The sequence below is a fragment of the Mercenaria mercenaria genome, chromosome 7 (assembly GCF_021730395.1).
Source record: "Mercenaria mercenaria strain notata chromosome 7, MADL_Memer_1, whole genome shotgun sequence".
Classification (NCBI taxonomy): Eukaryota; Metazoa; Mollusca; class Bivalvia; order Venerida; family Veneridae; genus Mercenaria; species Mercenaria mercenaria.
Window position 1 is genome coordinate 78,759,662 of NC_069367.1, and position 20,220 is coordinate 78,779,881.

At 35.7% G+C, this 20,220-nt stretch overlaps 1 protein-coding gene across 6 annotated transcripts in view; it reads left to right on the plus strand.

Moving 5' to 3' along the window:
* LOC123543177 (uncharacterized) overlaps positions 1 to 19,784 on the plus strand; it is a 58,453-nt gene extending 38,669 nt beyond the window's left edge. For 4 of the 6 annotated variants that reach the window (XM_053548729.1, XM_053548726.1, XM_053548728.1 and 1 more), the window contains 5 exons: positions 554 to 676; positions 6,618 to 6,705; positions 10,235 to 10,298; positions 13,775 to 13,931; positions 16,018 to 19,784. In XM_053548729.1, coding sequence (XP_053404704.1) covers positions 6,665 to 6,705; positions 10,235 to 10,298; positions 13,775 to 13,931; positions 16,018 to 17,549 — 1,794 coding nt within the window. In that variant the 5' untranslated portion in view covers positions 554 to 676; positions 6,618 to 6,664 and the 3' untranslated portion in view covers positions 17,550 to 19,784. Of the gene's footprint in view, positions 1 to 553; positions 677 to 5,744; positions 5,928 to 6,023; positions 6,258 to 6,617; positions 6,706 to 10,234; positions 10,299 to 13,774; positions 13,932 to 16,017 lie in introns of those variants that run through there. The other 2 variants (XM_053548727.1, XM_053548731.1) reach the window with 2 other exon arrangements.
* Positions 19,785 to 20,220: the final 436 nt, after the last annotated feature.

Below are 20,220 nucleotides of genomic sequence, written 5' to 3' on the forward strand. Positions count from 1 at the left end.
GTTTTAAAGTACATCCAAGATGACGCTGTTTAATTGTAGACTATATTTCTGTTAAATTTTGTTTTGTAATATGCCACTGAATGGCATTTAATCTAGGGCAACGTATGTCTGTATATTTGAAGGTGTAATATCCCAACAGTCGTACTTTGATAATTGCTATAGAGAAAAAAATCTGAAGTTCTACCAGCGATTTGGATGCTATATTTTCTGATATGGTTGTATTTAAATATTTGATACCCTTCAATTGGGACGAAGTTTGAAACCTCATATGTATTCATGTCAAATAATGTTTTCTATGTATAACTGAAATCCCAAGGAACTCCAAATGAACATACAGTTCCGTAATTGAAAATGTTGCTGTTATATATTGTTCTAATATACATTGTATGTACTCCTGTAGAACTTGGAAAGTGCAAGAGTGTGACACTGTCTCTGAGATTACGCTTGAATATTTTGTTTTTTTTGTGTTTATTTTCAAAAATTAAAGAGAAATCAGTATAGTTATTACCATATCTTATAGCATATTGTTTAGGTTGTCATTTTTTATTTACAGAAGCATTTGAGGAAGTCACAGGTTAGAGAAAGCTCAGCAAACCCAGAAGTTGGGTCAAATCCGAGCCACTGGACCAGTAAATGGAACTTTCTTTTAAAGAATTTCAACTGTTCAATGAATTTGGTAATTTTTTGATGATTTTTATATTTTATTCTCCATACAGTAAATAACAAAATTGAAAACAAGTCAGTAATGCAAATATTTTTTTTCATGTAGGTTATAAGCCGAAAGATTGTGCACTTTGTAGAAGAATTTTTGTTTTGTATGATTCTTGCGTAAAACATCATAATATTACAATTCTAATGTAGAACCCATTGCTGCATGAAGTATTTAACAAATATAGGCTGATTTTGATGAAACTTTACCAGTGAAAATTTTCTTTATTATGTCTCCCACCACACAGTGGGAGACATATTGATTTACTCCAGTCTGTGTATGTGTGTCTGTCTGTCTGTCTGTGTGTGTGTCTGTCACAAAGCTTGTCAGCATTCTAAGTCATACATTTCTCATCTGATTTTCACCAAACTTAAACATAAAATATGTTTGACCATAAGACCTTGGCCGAGTTGATAACTAGCCAAATCGGTCCAGGCATATTGGAGCTAGGCCCTTGAATTACCAAAAATCAGCCTTTCTACTCTTGTCCACACTCTAAGTCAAACATTTCTCATCCGAACTTCACCAAACCTGAACAAAATGTGTTTGACCATGAGACCTTGGCCAAGTTCGATAACTAGCCAAATCGGTCCAGGCATTTTGGTGTAACAGCCCTTGAATTACCGAAAAATCAGCCTTTTTACTCTTGTCCTCTAAGTCGAATATTTCTCATCCGATCTTCACCAAACTTGAACAAAATGTGTTTTACCATAAGACCTTGGCCAAGTTTGATAACTAACCAAATCCGCACAGGCACTTTTGAATTATGGCCCTTGAATTGCTTATTGGATCCACTCGTCCAGGCCATCTAATTGGATCCACTTGTCTTAACCATCTAGAGAAACTCATTTTTCATAGGGGCAGTTGTGGGAGACATGCGCTTTTCTCAAAAGCATCTCAAGTATTTATAATGTTTTTATATTTTGTTAAGTTCTAAAAGTATTTTGTACAACTCGATAAATGTTTTAGTTTGGTGGTTATTTCAAAATTACTGGAGCATGTTGAACTTTATTGATTTAAGCAATTTTGCAGCTTAAACGTGTAAATATTGTGTGTTTGTGTGTGTGTGTGTTCGGGTTTAACATCTTTTTCAACAGTTTTTCAGTCATATAAACGACTGTGTCTACTTGTAGCAGTGAGCACAATGCCCAACTTTATAGTGCTGCCTGACTGGAATATCACGCTGTAGACACGTGGCATGATATCCCACCCAGTCACATTATACTGACACCGAGCTGACCAGTCCTAGCACTATCCTCTTAATGCTGAGTGCCAAGCGAGGAAGCTGCTAGTACCATTTTTTACATCTTTTGTATGACGCGGCCAGGGATCGAACCCACAACCTGTAAATATTGACCTGTTTTGTTAAAAGACATGTTTATATGTTGTTGATAAACCATTGAAACATTTCTCTGTACATGTACCTTCACAGGACAATATCAGCCTTTCAGGAAGCAGTATTTCAGGAACGACATTATGTCTTAAATCAACAATAAATTTGTCTTCAGATAAGAACCTTTAGAAATATATGTGAATGAAAAAAGACATGTAAATTCACGAGTGTTCAAGTCAGTTTACACAAAACCTACAAATATAACGTTTAAAAATATGATTTTACCTGCATAACCTTAGCAAAACAATAGCTCTGCCCTATCAGGTTTCTGAAAGCTTTGATTTATTTAATTAAGTCAAAGAAATGTACATTTGTTTACAGCCCCCTTCTAAAAGGGAGGTAAGAAAGATCAATAAAAAACACAGTTGCTGTAAATGATAAGCAGTTCTGATTGTTGAATTATGTTCCAATCTCATTCCAATTATTTAAGTCTAAAATATCATTCAAATCCAGTCAGTAATCACTAACTAGGAAATGTCAGTCAGTCCAGTTCAGTGAATAATAAAAAACTAGGAAATGTCAGTCAGTCCAGTCCAGTCAGTTATCAAAAACAAGGAAATGTCAGTCCAGTCCTGTCAATAATCAATAACTAGTAGGAAATGTCAGTTAGTCCAGTCCTGTCAATAATCAATAACTAGGAAATTTCAGTTAGCAGTCAGAAATCAGTAACTAGGACATGTTAGTCAATCCAGCCCAGTCAGTGATCAGTAACTAGGAAATGTCAGTCAGCTCAGTACAGTTGATAATCAATAACTAAGAAATATCAGTCAGTTCGGTCATTACCTATAGTATCAAATATATAGCTAAACACTAGAACTTGTAGCATCTTATAAAAGGGAAGAAAGACAACTCTTGGTCAATAAACAAGCTTGCTTAAGGACTGAAGAGTTACCTCCCATATATATTTCAGCGTTTTCCTGTACCATATTGTGTGTAGATTTACCATAGACTAATGCAGCATAATACTATAAGTTATCACCTCACAATATTGTTGACATTCACTTCTAGTAGGAATGGGAAAACAGAGAAGGATAATAACAAGACTTTTCCTTCCTAAAACATATGTTGGTTACAATGATGACGATGATGCTGAGGACTGTAGTAAAAACAAGAATAGAAATTTCACATGCAACATTAGTTAGGATCTCTTCATCCACTTTTGATGTGACATATTTTCTTGGTTAAAAAAAACATGAAGTGTAATATAGCATAACTTTTGAGATGAAAAATGAAATGAGTTTATTACTCCAGTGAGGTTAATTCATTTAGATTTTGCGACCGCTTGATGTCCGTCGTGCATAGTACGTCGTCCGTCGTCTGTCAACAATTTCTAAAAAAAATTTCTTGAAAACCACTGGGCAAAATTACACCAAACTTCACAGGAATGATCCTTGGGTGGCCCTCTTTCAAAATTATTCAAAGAATTGAATTCCATGCAGAACTCTGGTTGCCATGGCAACCAAAAGGAAAAACTTTAAAAATCTTCTTCTCAAAAACCAGAAGCCCTAGAGCTTAGATATATGCTGTGAAGCATTGCCTAATGGACCTCTACTAAATTTGTTCAAATCATGACCCCGGAGTCAATTTTGACCCCGCCCCAGGAGTCACTTGATTTTACATAGCAAAATCTTAAAAAATCTTCTTCTCAAAAACCAGAAGCCCAAGAGCTTAGATATTTGACATGTAGCATTGCCTAGTGGACCTCTACTAAAATTGCACAAATCATGACCCTGGGGTCAAAATTGACCCTGCCCCAGGGGTCACTTGATTTTACATAGTAAAATCTTCAAAAAATTTCTAAAAATAAACCAGAAGGCCTAGGGCTTAGATATTTGACGTGTAGCATTGCCTAGTGGACCTCTACAAAATTTGTTCAAATCATGACCCCTGGGGTCAAATTGACCCCGCCCCATGGGGTTACTTGATTGTACATAAAAAAATCTTCAAAATTTTCTAAAATTAAACAAGAAAGCCTAGAGCTTAGATTTTTCACATGTAGCATTGCCTAGTGGACCTCTACAAACATTTTTCAAATTTTGACCCCCTAGGGTCAAATTGACCCAGCCCCAGGGGTTACTTTATTTTATGTTACTATAAATAGCTTATTTAGTAACTTCTTTATTATTGGCCGTAGGGAAAAATCGAGACCACTTTTCTGTGGTACAACATGGATGGTAGCTCCAATTTTTAGGTGTATTTTGACTTATCTGTACCTTTAAGAAAATTTCAACTATATTTACTCATGATTTGATTGATCTTGATTATGACTTTTTGACCTTCCTGTCCTGAAGTGCAATGATAACAGGTGAGCGATATAGGGCCATTATGGCCCTCTTGTTATTAAATGCGAAGGAAAATGTTTGATTTTCTGAGGGCATCATCACAGAACAAGTTTCTATAGACATACTCTACCCACAGTTTTCCAGGAACATGCTTACTCACTGTGAGGTTACACTGTATTTTCTGTGAGGTTGCACTGTATTCACTGTGAAGCTGCACTGTATTCACTGTGAGGTTGCTCTGTATTCACTGCGAGGTTGCTCTGTATTCACTGTGAGGCTGCACTGTATTCACTGTGAGGCTACACTGTATTCACAGTGAATTTGTGCTGTATACTGTGAGGTTGCACTGTATTCACTATGATGTTACACTGTATTCACTGAGGTTGTACTGTATTCACTGTGAGGCTGCACTGTATTCACTGTGAGGTTGCACTGTATTTAATGTGAGTTTCCACTGTATTCACTGTGAGGTTGCACTGTACTTTTGAGAGGAAAAATGAAATGAGTTTATTACTCCAGTGAGGTTAATTCATTTAGATTTTTATCAAATACGAAGGAAAATGTTTGATTTTCTGAGGGCATCATCACAGAACAAGTTTCTATAGACATACTCTACCCACAGTTTTCCAGGAACATGCTTACTCACAGTGAGGTTACACTGCATTTTCTGTGAAGTTGCACTGTATTCACTGTGAAGCTATACTGTATTCACTGTGAGGTTGCATGGTATTTAATATGAGTTTCCACTGTATTCACTGTGAGCTTCCACAGTATTCGCTGTGAGTTTCCACTGTATTCACTGTGAGGTTGCACTGTATTTTATGTGAGTTTCCACTGTATTCACTGAGTTTTCACTGTATTCACTGTGAGGTTGCACTGTGTTCAGTTTGAGCTTGCACTGTATTCACTGTGAGGCTGCACTGTATTTACTGTGAGGTTGCACTGTATTTAATGTGAGTTTCCACTGAATTCACTGTGAGTTTCCACAGTATTCACTGTGAGTTTCCACTGTATTCACTGTCAGGTTGCACTGTATTTAATGTGAGTTTCCACTGTATTCACTGTGAGTTTCCACTGTATTCACTGTGAGGTTGTACTGTATTCATAGTGAGGTTGCACTGTGTTCAGTTTGAGGTTGCACTGTATTTACTGTGAGGTTGCACTGTATTCACTGTGAGGCTGTACTGTATTTACTATGAGGTTACATTGTATTTACTTTGAGGTTACACTATTATACTGCATTAAATGTTAAGTTTAAATGTATCACATTACTTGACTGATTTTATGACAGAGTTTGAAACAGATCGTATTCACTAAACTTCAAGTACCCTAGTATTGATCACTTTATGTTTAGTAAATAACGTAATTGTGTTTTAGTGTCTCTAGCAAAACATAACGACATCTAAACAGGAAGTTTTTAGCTCATAATTTTACATATCGATAAACATAAAGACAAAATTTTTAGATAGTTTTCTTTTGATTAAATGATTCAGTGTAGTACATTCTTGGTTCTATTGTGAAACTGGTCAAAAGGCATAAGCAGGTCAGTAGAATTTTGTTTCAGTTGAGAATTTTGATGTATGTTTTGTTTGAAATATGCAGTCGACATACGAAAATTTGTGTTTCTTTGTGAAAATGTTCTGAAGATTGTGACTTTGCAGCTTAAATTGTAAATGGAGGCTCATAATGCCAAGCTGTTAATTCAGGTAAAAGGTAGGGGGGTAAATGGGGTGTTGGGCATCAAATCAGAAGAAAGCTAGCAGTGAAAATATATGTCATAGTTAAAAATAGAGTGAAGGTAAAATGTCAAGGTTATAGATTACGGAAACGAAGATAAGAATTGCGAAAAAGTTGTTTTGATACTTGAGCCCTTGTAAGTCTTTCTTAAAATTAAATATTAAATGTGTAAAAAATTGACTTTTAAGGATACAATAAGTATTATTTATTAACTCTGCAACCTTTTAGAGTAGTTTATTCTAGTTTATTTTAGCTCAATTGTTATGAAAACTTGAAGTTTTCTTGAATTATACTGGAGTCCTGAAAAAAAAAACAGAGCTAGACTAAGTGTGATATGAAAAAGAAGGATTGTAACCCCAATGTGGCTTGACCCCAAGACCACTAGGTTGGGCGGTTGACACCTTAACTTCTAGGTCTCTGTTCCCTGTTTAATGTGGATTTGAAGCATCTCGGCATAACTTTTAACTAACTACATGATAGGCATGTCTGTTTTCAGGACAACACAATTTAGCAAGGAAGCACAGGTAGCCAGACTTGTAGAAAATGGCAGAAAAATTAAACCACATGAATATGGAGACTGAACTGTGAGTAAATTATATAGGAAACTGTCAAAGCTATTTCTCTAGATATAAATGACCAATCAAAATTCCATTCTTATTTTGAAATTACTGTTAAATACATTCTATTGAATGTTGGTGGGGACAAATTATCATTGTTTCTCATGATTGTGTTAAGTCACTAAGTTTGTTCTAAGGTAAAAACCAAAATTCATGTTCGTTTTATCTTAATAATTTGATAATTAAAAAAAAAAAAAAAAGATGTTCTAACAAAAAGGCCACTTTTGTTAAGACTATGACACTTTATTCAGAGGAAATTATAATAATATCTGTCATGTGTTTACGAATCGGATAGAAATATCCATCCCGAGGGCACCTGCGCATTGGGCGGTAAAGAGGCTTGCCAAATTACTGCCCATGCGCAGGTGGCCGAGGGACGGATATTTCTATCCAATTCGTAAACACATGACTGATATTTTTTCTTGCATATCGTATACATGTTAGCATTTTATTCTGGCAGATTATTTTTCTTGCATACCGTATTTTACAAATAACAGATAGAAATACTTTCTTTGTAGCACTCTTTTTTATAGTAGAGCGCGGGAAATTAACGTCCGTAAGCAGAAGTGATGTTTTGCGTTACGCACAATAACAAAGTTCCACTTCAGTTTTATCGTTTATGTTCTTACGGTAAACTAACGTATTTTGAATCGAGAAATATACTATAAGGAACGGAGAAAAACTATCAAGGTACCTGTTTTTTTTTTCGTGTTTTTACATAAACACATATCAGTGCATGAACAACTAGTTGTCATTAACAGCACGAGAGTCATCTGGCATGGGGGGTGCCAGATGGGTTTTGCCGGCATGGGTAAAATCACCGGAAACGCCAGTCCGGTGTGCAAGAAAATGGTTTCTGCCTCACAAGCCTAGACTTTATGCTACGTTCCAATGTACAATACTTGGGAATGCCAAAAGAAAATTTTTCATGTAACATGTGCATTCAAGGACTTCAAAAACACCCCATCTGTGCATTTGGAAAATTTGATCCAAGATGTTCGTAATGCATATATTTATGAAATATACATAATAGATAAGGGTATTAATGTGTTGGATTGTATTAGTGACCCTTGAATTACCGAAAATCGGCCTTTTTACTCTTGTCCTTGCTGTATGTCAAACATTTCTCATCTGATCTTTACCAAACTTGAACAAAATGTTTTTGGCCATAAGTCCTCGACCAAATTCAATAACTAGCCAAATAGGTCTAGGCACTTAGGAATTATGGCCCTTGAATTACAGAAAATCAGCTTTTTACTCTTGTTCTTGCTCTAAGTTGAACAGTTCTCATTTGATCTTCACCAGACTTGAACAAAATATGTTTGCCCATAAGTCCTTGGCCAAATTCGATTACTAGCCAAATCGCCTAAGGCGCTTCAGAATAATGGCCCTTGAATTACCAAAATCGGCCTTTTCACTTTTGTTTGCGCTGTAAGTTGAACAATTCTTATCCGATCCTTACCAAACTTGAACCAAATGTTTTCTGACCATAACTCCTTGGCAAAGTTCATTAACTGGCATATATAGCCCCATGCACTACAGAATTATGGCCCTTGAATTACCCAAAATCAGCTGGTGAGTAAACAGTATATAAAGACCAACTTACTATTTAGATGATAATATGCAGTTATGGGAGACATGCGCTTTCCTCAAAAGCAGCTCTAGTTTCTGTTACTCTCCCATACCAATATAAATGGTTGATGTTTCATGTTAATTAGCTCACCTGTCACGTAGTGGCTTGTGAACATGATAGAGACCGCATTTTGCAATCAACTTTAATCAAACTTGCAGACAACTTTTATTGGCATAATATCTCAGTTCCTTTTGAAAAATGACCAAATCCCTTCCTGAGTTCCAGAGTTATGGCCCCTAAAAGCGCCAAAATTTGCTATTTTTGGCTTGTGAACACAATAGATACCACATTTTGCAATCAACTTTAATCAAACTTGCACACAACTTGTATTGGCATAATATCCCGGTTCCTTTCGAAAACTGGCCAGATCCTATCATTGGTTCCAGAGATATGACCCCTTAAAGGTCCAAAATTTGCTATTCTGGCTTTTGCAGCCATATAGATACTTCGTTTATGGTTTAATTTGATACAGACATGTAAAATATCTACAACAACAATAAATCTTGGATTCCATGATGAATCTGTCAGATCCAATCATAGGTTCCGGAGTTACAGCCCCTGATTGACCCCTAAAAGAGCCAAAATGTGGTAATTTTTACCTTGTGAACACGATAAAAATTATATTTTATATTTGATTTTAACCACACTTACACACAACTTAAGTCACAATAAAATCTGGGTTCCTTTCAAAATCTGGCTAGATTCCATCATGGGTTCTAGAGTTACTGGCCCTGAAAGGGGCAAAATTTTCTATTTTGGCCTTTTCAGCCATATAGAGGTTTCATTTATGCCTTGATTTGATACAAACTTGCACAGAATGATCATCTTAATGATCTCTAGGCCTGGATTGAAACTAGGTCATGTCGGGTCAAAAACTAGGTCATCAGGTCAAATAACAGGAAAAGCCTGTAAACAACCTAGAGGCCCCATTTATGACCCTATCTTCATGAAACTTAGTCAGAATGTTTATCTCGATGGTTCCTAGGCCAAGTTTAGAAACTGGGTCATATTGGGTCAGAAACTATAGGTCACCCAGTCAAAACAAAGGAAAAGCGTGTTAACACTCTTGTTCATTTGATGTGCATGAAACTTGGTCAGAATGTTTGTCTGCATGAAATATCCTATGAATTTTTATCTGGGTCAAGTGGGGTCAAAAACTAGGTCACCAGGTCAGATCAAAGAATAAGCTTGTTTACACCCTGTTGTTTACACATTTCTTATTCTGTCTTCATAAATTTTGATCAGAATGTTCGTTATCATGAAGTCTTGGACAAGTTCATATCTGGGCCATGTGGAGTAAAAAACTAGGTCACTAGGTCAAATCAAAGTAAATGCTTGTTTACACTCAAGCTGCCACGTTTTTTTGGTCCAATCTTACTGAAAATTGCTCAGAATATTTGTTTCCATGTAATCACTAGGTAACATGTTTACTCTGTTATGGCATGTTACACAGGTGAGCGACCTAGGGCCATCCTGGCCCTCTTGTTGCTTTTAACTGTACAGTCACACATGCACAGGCCACAGCGGTCATGCTCTTCAATAAAAGAGTAGGAAATTTTGATAATAATGTTGTTCATGAGCTTGTATTCGACTTTAATATGTTACAAATAACATTTAATTTTATATATGTATACTTTGAATTTTGTAAAACATGAATTACTGTACCGCCACACATGCATAGGTGACAGCAGTCATACTCTTCATGTATCACACAAGATACCACAAATTGAGTCCGATTTAATGAATAATAATAACAATAATAAAAGTACTTGAATACATGTTGCAAGAATGCAATGATTTCCATCTATGGACAAAGTGTATTTAAAGTCTATCAGTGTATTACTTCAAGCTATTGTCTTTTAGGAGTACAGCTAAGTCAGTGTTATACAGTGGATCAAACACAAAACACACGTTAGGTTTGACAGAGGTATGTAGAAACTTTGTTTTATGTGCATTTGTGTAGGCATGTCTATCTGTCTTTTTGTCTGTCTGTCAGCATCCTTGTCAAGTCTTATGCTTGTAAACCCCGGGAGAGCTTTCATTTCATAAGGACTGCAAAATTCTGGATGCAGCACATGCACTAAGGTTTACCAAAGTGCAGAGAGGTTGCTCTTTAATGTCCTGGTCTCTAACAACAGTACTGGTCTACCCCAGGAAAGAAGTAGACTGCATTCTAAATATCTTTTGCTTGTATATATTGTTGTACAGGTTACACATAATAAGTTTAGCAATGTGCAGCTGGTGTCATGAAATAGGACAGAGCTGGAATGGAGCATGGCTAATACTAAAATTCATACCTGTTGAGTTGGAGAATACCTTTATCACATTACAAGTCTTTATGGTATTAAGAAAATATTAACCTTTAATGTATAAATTAATTACTCCTCTAATAAGCACTAGGGCATCTTTCATAGCTAATCCTGTAGAGTGGAAATTAAACTTACTAAACGAGCTTAGGAGGGTCTTACTTACAGATAACTAGGGAAATATCAGTGCCATAATTATACAGTAAACTTGTACCTGGTATGATAGTGACTATTATTCAAAAAGTTATGCATCATTCAGTCATTCAGTCAGTGTTTAAGTTTAATAAAGGTCCAGCCGCCCTTTCAGGCACAGTATATCATAATGCTATGTAAGTGCATAGACCCCCAGCGTGTCACCAGGCATGCCGTTAAAGATGATTTTTGAAGCCAAAGTGGTGAAGAGAATTTACCTTTAGTGGTTAAGCCAAAAAGTCTAATAATTTTGAAGCCAAAAGTGGTTACTGTCGTGGCCAATGAGACCATTAACGACAAATCCCTGAGATGTGTTTGCATGACAATACAGAAGGTAGAGTGTGGCAAGCCCTCCGCATACACCCACCACATTGAGCATAAGGCTTGAGCAGCTCAGGGTCTTCTCTGCATGTCGTCTATTGGTATGCCATTGTACTAATGGGTCTTCTATTTGGTGTCCCGCAAAGATATCCACCACAGTGTTCATCATTACTTGTGCCATCTAGTGACAATACACCGAAGTGTTAATGGCTCCTCCGTGCAGAATCAGCGAGAGTCTGCATGGCCCATCCTCGTCGTCCCAAGTCCTTTTCAGGGCCACTCCCACCAGCCTTCGTCAGGACATCGATTTCTGCACCCCAATATAATTATGGTCTACATCCTTTGATGCCCTGTGCCATCTCCACAACATGCACACTCCGGAGGGAAGGAGAAGCTATGCATCATTGGTTTATTAAACTACTTATATATTTAGGACCACAAGTGTCTACTATCCATTTCGATTGTCCAAATTCTGGCTCATTACTGCTTGCTTGATTGGATGATTGGTTGAGTTGCCGGGTTATGCCAATATGGCTGCTTCTATTAATGGAGATAAAATGCAGACAAGTAGGGAAAGCTGCAGGAAATTCAGCAGTTGAATATTAGGTTAAATATAACGAGAAAGAAAAATATTCTGTTGATAATTGTTCAAACCAGATTTATGGGTATTGGTATCTGTTTTGCAGGTCTACACAGAGTTTAAACACATCAAATGTAACTCTTACTGATATGTGTCTTACAAATCATGATTTGCTGCTATATTTTTTACTGCTATACAAGTTTGCCAGTAGCACATATGACTGCACTAAAGAATTACATGTAATTTTTTAATACCTTTGTATTGAGTTATAAACTAGAGCAATGTCGGCAGTTATCGACACCTTAAGCATAGGATAACTGATTGTTTATTTATGATAATCTTAGTTGAAAACAATTTTCAACGTTATTAATTAATCATCCGCATCATCAAATAGTACTTACAGCAGCAGCTGTAAGGCAATAAGACAACCACACATACAAAACGTCATGGAGGCAGTAATCGACACCATTCGGCAGTTATGGACACCCTCACAATTTTGGAAAAAAATCAAATAAGTATGTTGACAAACGATAAGTAAGCTACAAGATGAAGAGAAGTCAGTTATAACACTTATATAAATAAAAATGATAATAAGTTGCAAGATGTATAAGACGTTCCATCATTGTGGCTAGAGCTATATTGTATTTGCCATGTGTATAAAGCCGATGCTTTTTCCTTGATGTTATACACATGTGCAAGTAGACCTAGACTAGCTCTAAACTTAGTATAAAGTAAAACTTTTTGAAGCCAATACAGGTCGTAACGCAACAATTTTCAATGTCTGGAATATACAACTGTAGAGAATTATCAATATATAAGAAGTGCCAAAGTACCTTAGTTTCGTAGCATTTTTTCTCGAGTAGGCAGGGTTAAGTTTTCATAAACAGTAACATGTCTGTAAACCTAGCCAAATTATGGACCTACTGTTTTTAGTAACAGCAGTAGTTTATATCGGAGTCTAGATCTGATAAGTAAGCAACTAAAAACGTTTTTCAGTCAATTACACTGACAAACGAACAGACAGACAAACAGAATCCCTGCCACTTTTTCTAAGAAACTAGGACGAGCACTCAATCGCACTTATGTTTCGTATAAGGGAAGCTCTAAAAGTTTCAATATAATAGGGTTATAATAACAGTAGCTCGATCTGGGATGCTGTATTTGGCTCGAGTGGATTTTTGCCAGGTAGGATCTCATGAGGCTCGCAAGCACAGAGTGTGATCTGTCCTTGCAAAATCCACGAGAGCTGAATACAAAATCCCAGATCGAGCTACTGTTGTAATGACCCTTTTCTTATATGCCCCCACCTGTTTTGTTTTTTGAATGAAATCTTCAATGTTTATCGATATTAAAATGGAACTTAGTGAGGTTTTTATTATACGCTATGTATAGAACTGTGTCAGCTCATGCATATAAATGAAAGTAGTCCGGCAACATACAATACAAAGGTACAATATGGATTCTTTCCTGCTTGTTCATATTTATACTTGTGAAATACAAGCTCATTTTGTTTATAGAATTTATATATGTAGGCCTATACAATAAAGATATATTCTGTCCTGAAAGAAGCATAAAGTAGATCTATCTCCACAGCTTAGGGAAACAATCTACTATGAATTTTCTAATGGGGTCGAAAATAATTGTTGTCAAGGACATCTTTCCCATCTGTCCTCATGTTGCAAACGTGAAAATAACTGAATTTTCAAAAGCAATTTCAAGGGAGAGAACACTATCCACCTTACGACTTGCAAATTTTTCTGTGAAGATACGGCCTGTCAGTAAGAACAATATCTTGATGTAAAACAATAGTGCGCAGGAGTTTTGCTTGGACTCACAGACATTAAGGAAGAACTTGTGACGTCATTAAAACGTCACAGAAAATATTAAAGACTGTGGCATTAACATAAATGTACACTTGCTGTTAGGGTGTCGATAACTGACCACTGTCGGTATTACCCGACATTACGCTATAATATATTATCAATAAGTGTGCACATTTTTCAGAAACTCTCGGACACCTCTGATATGCAGAAGTTGAATGCAGTGTGTTCTGACCCTGCGGCAAAGAACAGAAACACACCAACCTCACTAGACAAGCAGGCGACTTCAAAAACGGGAATGCCCCGAGAGATATCGGATGATGCTTTAGATATGGAGGAAGGTTTGTAATGATTTTGACCTTACTAATTTTCATGCAAGGTGACCTTGGTCTTGTTAATCCCTTTTCGGAAAAGTGTTATTAAAAGTACATTTAAGTGCAGTGATCATCAGCTTTTGTTTGCTATAATAATAGAAACAACTTTGTTTTTACCTTCAAAGCATAGCAACCAAAAAAGAAAAAAACTTAAAAAGTCTGCTGGCCTGATTTCAAAATAATTTCACAGAAATGTTCATAAGGGTCAGCCTTTAAATCAGTGTGTTTGGTTAGAAAGTCTTGGCTAGCAGGGAGTGGGACACTTTTTCCTTATAAAGCTACAGGGGCTGCTGCAATGATTATTGAAGTTGAAGGTAGAATTAAGCTACATTTTTGAGTGGGGAGCATGAGGGTCCTTCCATTTTTGTGCATAAAAGAACAATAGAGAGAACAAAAGAGTAAAATCATTAATACCCATATGTAGGAACATCCGTGCATCCAAATTTGTATCATTCATATCTCAAAAAGCATTTGACCCAGTCATCAAACCTCAGTGGATTGTTATGCAGTATGGGAAGCAGTGCACAAGGGGTTTTAATATGGATCTTACACAGTCAGATCAGAGGTATGACCCTTGATTTAGTCTGAAATAGGCATAAAAAGGGCCTAATTTTGTGTCGCAAGTATCTCAGAAAATATTTGGCCCAGAATTATTGAACATTACAGGAATATTATTTAGCATGTGAAGTTGTGCATCTGGGGTTTTGCTAGAGATATCACTCAGTCAGACCAGAGTTATGGCCTTTGACTTAGTAAAAAAATATGCATAAAATGTAAAATGTGCGTAGCACATGTCTAAAAATGTATATTACATAGGGTCATGAAACATCATAGGAATATTATTCAGCATGTGAAAATATGCATAAATGGAATACAAGTTTGTGTCACTTGTATATCAAAAAGTATTTGACTAAGAGTCATAAAACGTTAGGGGATTGTTATAAAGCATGTGAATTTGCACACCTGGTGTTCTGTTTGCGATTTCATTCAGCCATATTGGAGTTTTGGTACTTGACTTAGTGAAAAATCTGTAAAAAAAATCTAGAGTCATGAAGTCATGTAGGAGTATTATCCAGTATGTGAATTTGTGCACCTGAGTTTTCCTTTGCTTGACCAGAGTTATGGCCCTTGACCTAGTCAAAAATAATAAAAGTTTGTGCTGCATGTATGTCAAAATGTACTTTACCCAGAGTCAAAAAACATTATAGGATTGTTTTATAGCCTATGAAGTTTAGCATCAGGTGTTCTCTTTGGGATTTTACTTGGCTAGGCCAGTTTTTGCCCTTCACTAAGTACACTTAAAATTCTTAAGTTTGTGTTGTAAACATCTTAAAAAATATTAAACCTTGAGTCATAAAACCATGTACATGCAGTGACAGGAGTGGGGGACACCTGGGTCCTATGGACACACATCTAGCTTTAAACTTTACCTGCCACAGGAAAAGAAGCCGTGGCTTCAGAACAGCAGAAGGAAATATTGGTCCCCAGGCCCATACTTAAACTCCTGTAATTATTGTGGAATCTTGAGAATGTTTTTATCAGAAACTGCTTACCTAATAAACATCTTAAGATTTGTTACCTTGATCATTTACTGCTGCTCAAAATCATAGTCTGTAATATGTGATTCAATACTTAGTATAATTTGTGTTGTTTCTTTTTTGGACCATTTCCTTCAATTTGATTGGCTAACATAATTTTTTTACAAGTGTGTAAAACAAATTTATTCGGATAACTTTTGTGCTGCTCCCGATCCCGATGTTGGACTATTTTTTTCACTTTTTATTTATACTGCCAGTGCAGAGATTTGAAATAATTAGAGTTGCCTTGAAAACAATGACTATAAAAAGAAACAAAATTAAATAAATGTCATATATTTTTGTTTTACACATTTGTAAAACCTGAAACCTCATAAACATATCTACGATAACGGCCTTCTGGCCGTTCAGATATGTGTACTTGGGTTCCGGCCGTTATCGGATATGTGTATGAGCTTTCAGGTTTTACAAATGTGTAAAACAAAAAAAAAATTACATTCATTCCTTTATAATTTTAGAATACCTAGCCAATAAGATGGGAAGAGATATTGTGGATGATTTATGTGTTGATGCTGGTGCTGGTGGACTGGTACATGTGACAGAAGACAACCTCAGAAATCAAGCTGCAAGCCAAAGTAAAACATTCGCAAAAGCATCTGCAAATTTCAAGACTTTTAATAACCTAGAAAACACTACAAAAGCTTTGGATGGAATTCAGTTTCCTTGTTCATCTAAAAGTGAGAAAAGTACAGTATCAGAGACTGTATCAGACTTCACTGCAGCTACAGTTAGTCTTAAACAAAGTAATAAGAAAGTCCTAGTGCCAAGAAACAATGAAAACCATCACAGTTTACCAGTAAAGAGTGCACCTGTGAAAGGCTGTTATCCAAATGAGATGGGTATTTTCAAAGGTTTTTCACTAAAAGAATACCTTGAGCATAATTTTGCATTATCTGGTGAAAAGTTTGAACCTGTTCTGAATGTAGGCAATGCTTATCCAGGTATTTCAAGTGGTATTAAATTATCACATTTGAAACGTGCAACAGAACGTCTGGGAATTACTTGGGAAAAACACAATGGGGTATTAATACCTGTAAGTACAGAAGAGAGTTTAGTTGGAGAAGAATCATTTGTCTCAAATACACATTGGTTTGGAGGGCCAGACATAAATGGTGAAGGGGTAGGGACTGGTCCAGAGTTACCAAGTAACTCTAACCAGACTAGTACTAGATCACATTTTAGTCCGACAGAGACTAAATTTAATGTACCATCTGTTGTAACAGAAATCTCTTCCCAAAGTATAGTGAATCCTCTTTCCCACAGTCAAGGCAGCCCAGAAAACCTACCTTCACAGGGACCAGTAAACCCTTTGTCCCAAACAGCAAAAGATTTGACACCCAAAGTCCAGGCAGCTGGTAACCTGTTGTCCCAAACTTCACAAGATGTAATACCCCAAGCAGTAGAAAACATCTTGATTCAGACAAATGGTAACCTGTTACCCCAACCAACACAAAATTTTCCTCACCATACAGCAGAGAATTTCCATCCCCAAGCAGCAGAGCAATTACCATTATGGACAGCACAAAATCTAACATCCAAAGAAACAGATAATCATTTGTACCAAGAATTGCAATACCATTTATCCAGAATAAAACAAAATTTACAGCCTCAATCAGAAGGAAACGCTCAGACCCAGACAGCAACACATTTCCAACAGGAAGCAGGTACATTTTACACTGGATCAGGTAACTCAATGTCTGTTTGTAGTGAAACATTACTGTCAGCGAACAGAATTGTATCAAATATAAACACTGGCACAAATGCTACACTAAGGCCTGACCCACTAGACAAGTTTTTCTATACTTGCCATCCAAAAATCAGACATGCCCTGCATAATATGGTTTGTCCTTCCAAAGATAAAGGTCAGCAAGAATTGAGAGTGTGTAAGACTTGTTCTTGTCCAAGGTATCATCCATACCAGAAAACAAGGGAAGATGAAGCTCGGGGTCCTTATCAGACTTCTTTGCCTCTAACTTTGACAGATCCTTAATATACTTTGAAAATATACTCTCAAACTTGGGTAAAAAGGACAGTACTTGTTTCAAGTTGATTTGTAGCTATACATGAAAAACTCTTCAAAAGAACTTGCATAATCACAAAGGTTTGGGAAAATGATTTGATTTTAAAGAGAATCATTGATGTAACAAAAGCTTTATTGGTCACAGTTGATTTGTCGGTTGAATTCATTTTATGCAAGGAAAAATGATTTTGTGCCTTTGATAAAAGTTAACAGTTAAAAATTGTAAATAGATCTTTGAATAGTGCTTACAGATATCCTGGTGTGGGCTTTTGAATCCTCATTTTAGTAAAATCCTTAAGAAAAATTGTGACTGGTCTTTAACAATGATGCGTACATGTATATAGATTTACATTAAAAGGACTGTTGTTGATGAATTTTTTAAATAATCTTGAAACTATGGTGTTTTAAAGAAATGTGCTTGACATTTCCACAAGGACTATTACAACAACAAAATAGTATAGACATTACCTGAGACTGTTTTAGTTAAGGCCAACTCCATAAAGAGACTCACTCATAATAGTGAAAGTTTGTTATTATAGTATTTCATGAGTATAAGCTTCGCAGTTTTCTGATATTTTGATTTTTTCAAAGTGTCTCTTTCAAGAGAAATACTGGGAATCATCAGTGATATATAATCCATATCTGTCACACAGTGTATTGTGTATTACTTTCTAAGTTTTGTCATAATAAAAAAGATGAAAATTGTATCTTTTTTATATATTTCATTATTCAATTCATATATTCAAAGAGAATTTGGTGCGTTTTTGCTGCAGATAGTAAAATAAAATGGAACTTTATGCCATATACACCAGATGTACATTGTCATTTTTGTTTACATATGTTTTCCCTGTGTTGAGAATGAAAGCTGCAAAAGGCTCATTTGACCTTAAGTCTGCTGGCGGTAAGTGATTCTGCCTTTGCAACAGCGTAAATCATGATCAGCCTGCAGTTTGATAAAGATTTGCACTGTTTGCTTTTCAGTCAGTATCATTTTGGTAAGCACCCCTTTCAACAGTTAATGGTAATGTCCAAATTTAAAGATAGACAAGTTTATTATAGAAATTTAGCAGAGTAAGAGTGAAAATAAATAAGCATAAAATAAACAGAAATGTTGTATATTTTTTGCGAATATAGAATATATTTCACCTCATGGATATATAAAGTTTGTCTCACTTCTGGGTGAGATATATTTAGTATTCAACAAAAAAAAATTAATATCCTGTATATAGCAGATTCTGTGTAAACAAAGATGATACTTTTTTCACTGAATCTGTTTTACTGAAAATGAGCAGCTTTTAGTGAAAGGACTTTAAACATTCTAAATTATGTTTCATTTTGAATTATTTCACATGTTTCAAGATTATATGTTACCAGTTTTGGAGTATCTAACTCCCTATTATGACATCTCATTAATTATCTTTATTAGATGAAATATGATTTCAAATGTCTGGGTGATACATTACAGAGTTTCCAGTTCTTTCACTGGCTTGTAAAATGACTGTCATGCTGTAAATAAGGAACTACATCTGTATTGTACATTTGTGCAGTTACAATTCGAGTCTGTTAACAGTTACCTTAAAGCAGGATATTTTTTCTGCATATACGGCATGAAAGAATCTGATAAACCCTCAAGGAATCCTTGCCTTTCGTTATTTTCATTTTTTCTTTTTGACACCATTGTGAGAAAAATATCGTCCATAAATTGTGATTAATATTACTGAAATGTTTATTGTTTGGTTGATTTAAACAAAATTCAGTGATTAAGAGACTTAATTATGGCTTTATAAATGTACTGTGGGCAATATCAGTGTACTAATGGATCTGCCCGCAGACCAATAACAAGGACATTGTGAAATCTATTAACATTATATTATTGAACCATTGTAAACTAGATATCATTTTACCAACTACAGTTATAGTTATATTACCATTAGAGGATAGTTCCTTCAGTGAGCTAGGCAAAGTCCCTTAGTTTGTACATTGTTGTGATAGAACGGTACAAAGCTGTATCATATATGTATATATGGAAAAAAACAACTTAAGGGACATGATATTTACTCTTACAATAAATAATGTGAGAAGAATATACAATTTTGTTGATATGTATCCATAAAAGCTGTAAATGTGTGGGTTTTGGTGTGCTTTATTAAATGTACATGCTTATCAGCTAAAGAAGTTTATCTTAATAAATCATTTTCTAGCCTATTTTATTGTTTTTTATATTCTTTATCAACATTATTACAACACCAGCATAAGATACTACTATTCATATAGTTTACACATCTATAGTAGTTCATATTTGATGAAGTATTTCTTTTTGTGCATTCATCTGCAGTTCCTTGTGAATGTTCCTTGATCATATTTTAGCTATAATGTTTCAAATGGTACTTGCTTATCAACTTTCCTAACTCCACACTTGCATTTTTAGCTTGACTGTACGAAGTATATGGAGAGCTACCCTACTCACCCTAGCATCGGCATCAGCGTCAGCATCTTTCCCCGTCCCCACCTTGGTAAAAGTTTTTTTTACACTTTCTCTTTTTAGCTCATCTGATTTTTTGAAAAAAAATGATGAGTTATTGTCATCACTTGAGCGGTTGTCGGCGTCGGCGTCGGCGTTGCCTGGTTAAGTTTTATGTTT